Source organism: Sinocyclocheilus rhinocerous, unplaced genomic scaffold, assembly GCF_001515625.1.
Source record: "Sinocyclocheilus rhinocerous isolate Xijiao unplaced genomic scaffold, SAMN03320098_v1.1 scaffold314, whole genome shotgun sequence".
NCBI lineage: Eukaryota > Metazoa > Chordata > Actinopteri > Cypriniformes > Cyprinidae > Sinocyclocheilus > Sinocyclocheilus rhinocerous.
In genome coordinates, this window is record NW_015630021.1 from 1,846,894 (window position 1) to 1,848,403 (window position 1,510).

Here is a 1,510-nt window from a genome sequence, read left to right on the forward strand (position 1 = left end):
TCTGTCTGTCTGCCTGACTCTATCTATCTATCTATCTATCTATCCATATATCTGTCTGTCTGCCTGACTCTATCTATCTATCTATCTATCTATCCATATATCTGTCTGTCTGCCTGACTCTATCTATCTATCTATCTATCTATCCATATATCTGTCTGTCTGCCTGACTCTATCTATCTATCTATCTATCTATCCATATATCTGTCTGTCTGCCTGACTCTATCTATCTATCTATCTATCTATCCATATATCTGTCTGTCTGCCTGACTCTATCTATCTATCTATCTATCTATCTATCTATCTGTCTGTCTGTCTATCTTTCTGTCTGTCTGTCTGTCTGTCTGTACGGATGGATTGTCTTTCCTTGTCTATCATTTTGTCCAAACTGAAAAAGTTGCAAAACAAATACAAATGTATAATTTTGCTGTATTTTCTCAGCATTTTTATTTAAATTCATGCATATTTTATGAAATGAAGAACAAACTTGTGTCTCTATATTTTGTATGATACTATCGACTACATTTAGAGCATATTTTGTTGTTTCAAATCTAAAAGTTTTGATACTTAAGATGATCCTCTCACCTGTCTTCTGGATGCTGCAGTCGTGCTGGAGCAGCGGCTGGAATTCTTTATCTTGCTCTTTTGGGCTTTGGAGAAGTTGTTCTTGTCCTCCTTGGGGTCCGACGGGAGAGGATTAAGAAACAAGATTCTCGCAATGAGACCGTACAGGACAGTAGCGAGAGTAAGTGGCAGAACAAAAAATATGCCAAAATCTAAAAAATATATGGGCAGGTAAAGGTTTCTGGACACTTTGTAAGCGCACGTTATTATAGTGACATCTCTGTAGAGCACCTGTTGGATATCGGATAGGTAAAACCACATTACGCAGTAAAGCGATGTGAAAACCCAAACTCCAAAAATAATCTTTTTCGCGCGCGAGAGCGTGCATAAAAACTGCGCTTTGATCGGGTGACATATGGCGATGTATCGCTCTATAGTGAACGCTGTTATGGAGCACGAGGATGCGTTGATTCCTAGATATTGAAAGTATGTGATGCACAAGCACCCCGCGTGCCCAAAAATCCATGAACCGAACAAACTGTCCGCAATGCTCGGCAGACCGGCTGCGATCAACACCATCAGGTCTGCGACAGCCAAACTAACCAATACGGTTCATCCCTCTTAGAACTTTGCTTGTGCTTGATTTGTGAGCTCGGTTCTTGTTTTGTTTTTGCTCATCAGAGAAAACTAATTTGTATTTATTTACAATATTACATTTTAACATAAATCACATAATCGATCTCCAGAGTTGATTTTCCTCTAACTGTAATGGAATAGACCGAAGGCAGATGTGCTCTGCTGTTGCTGTAGTAGAGCAGATGATGGATCTTCTGAACATGGTGCTGAATTTAGTCTCGCTTTTGGATGCGTGATCCGAAAAGGGGGCGTTTTACGAACGCATACAATTCAGTCAAATGATTTCGAGTCTTTTCAATTATCTTATGACCGT

General features: G+C 39.5%; 1 protein-coding gene across 1 annotated transcript in view; it reads right to left on the reverse strand.

The window, feature by feature from the left end:
- The window catches only part of LOC107739629 (thyrotropin-releasing hormone receptor-like), a gene marked incomplete at its 5' end in the record, with an annotated part of 4,832 nt that extends 3,671 nt beyond the window's left edge, over positions 1 to 1,161 (reverse strand). Inside the window, one exon of the mRNA XM_016551795.1 lies at positions 583 to 1,161. Coding sequence (XP_016407281.1) covers positions 583 to 1,161 — 579 coding nt within the window. The remainder of the gene's footprint in view (positions 1 to 582) is intronic.
- Positions 1,162 to 1,510: the final 349 nt, after the last annotated feature.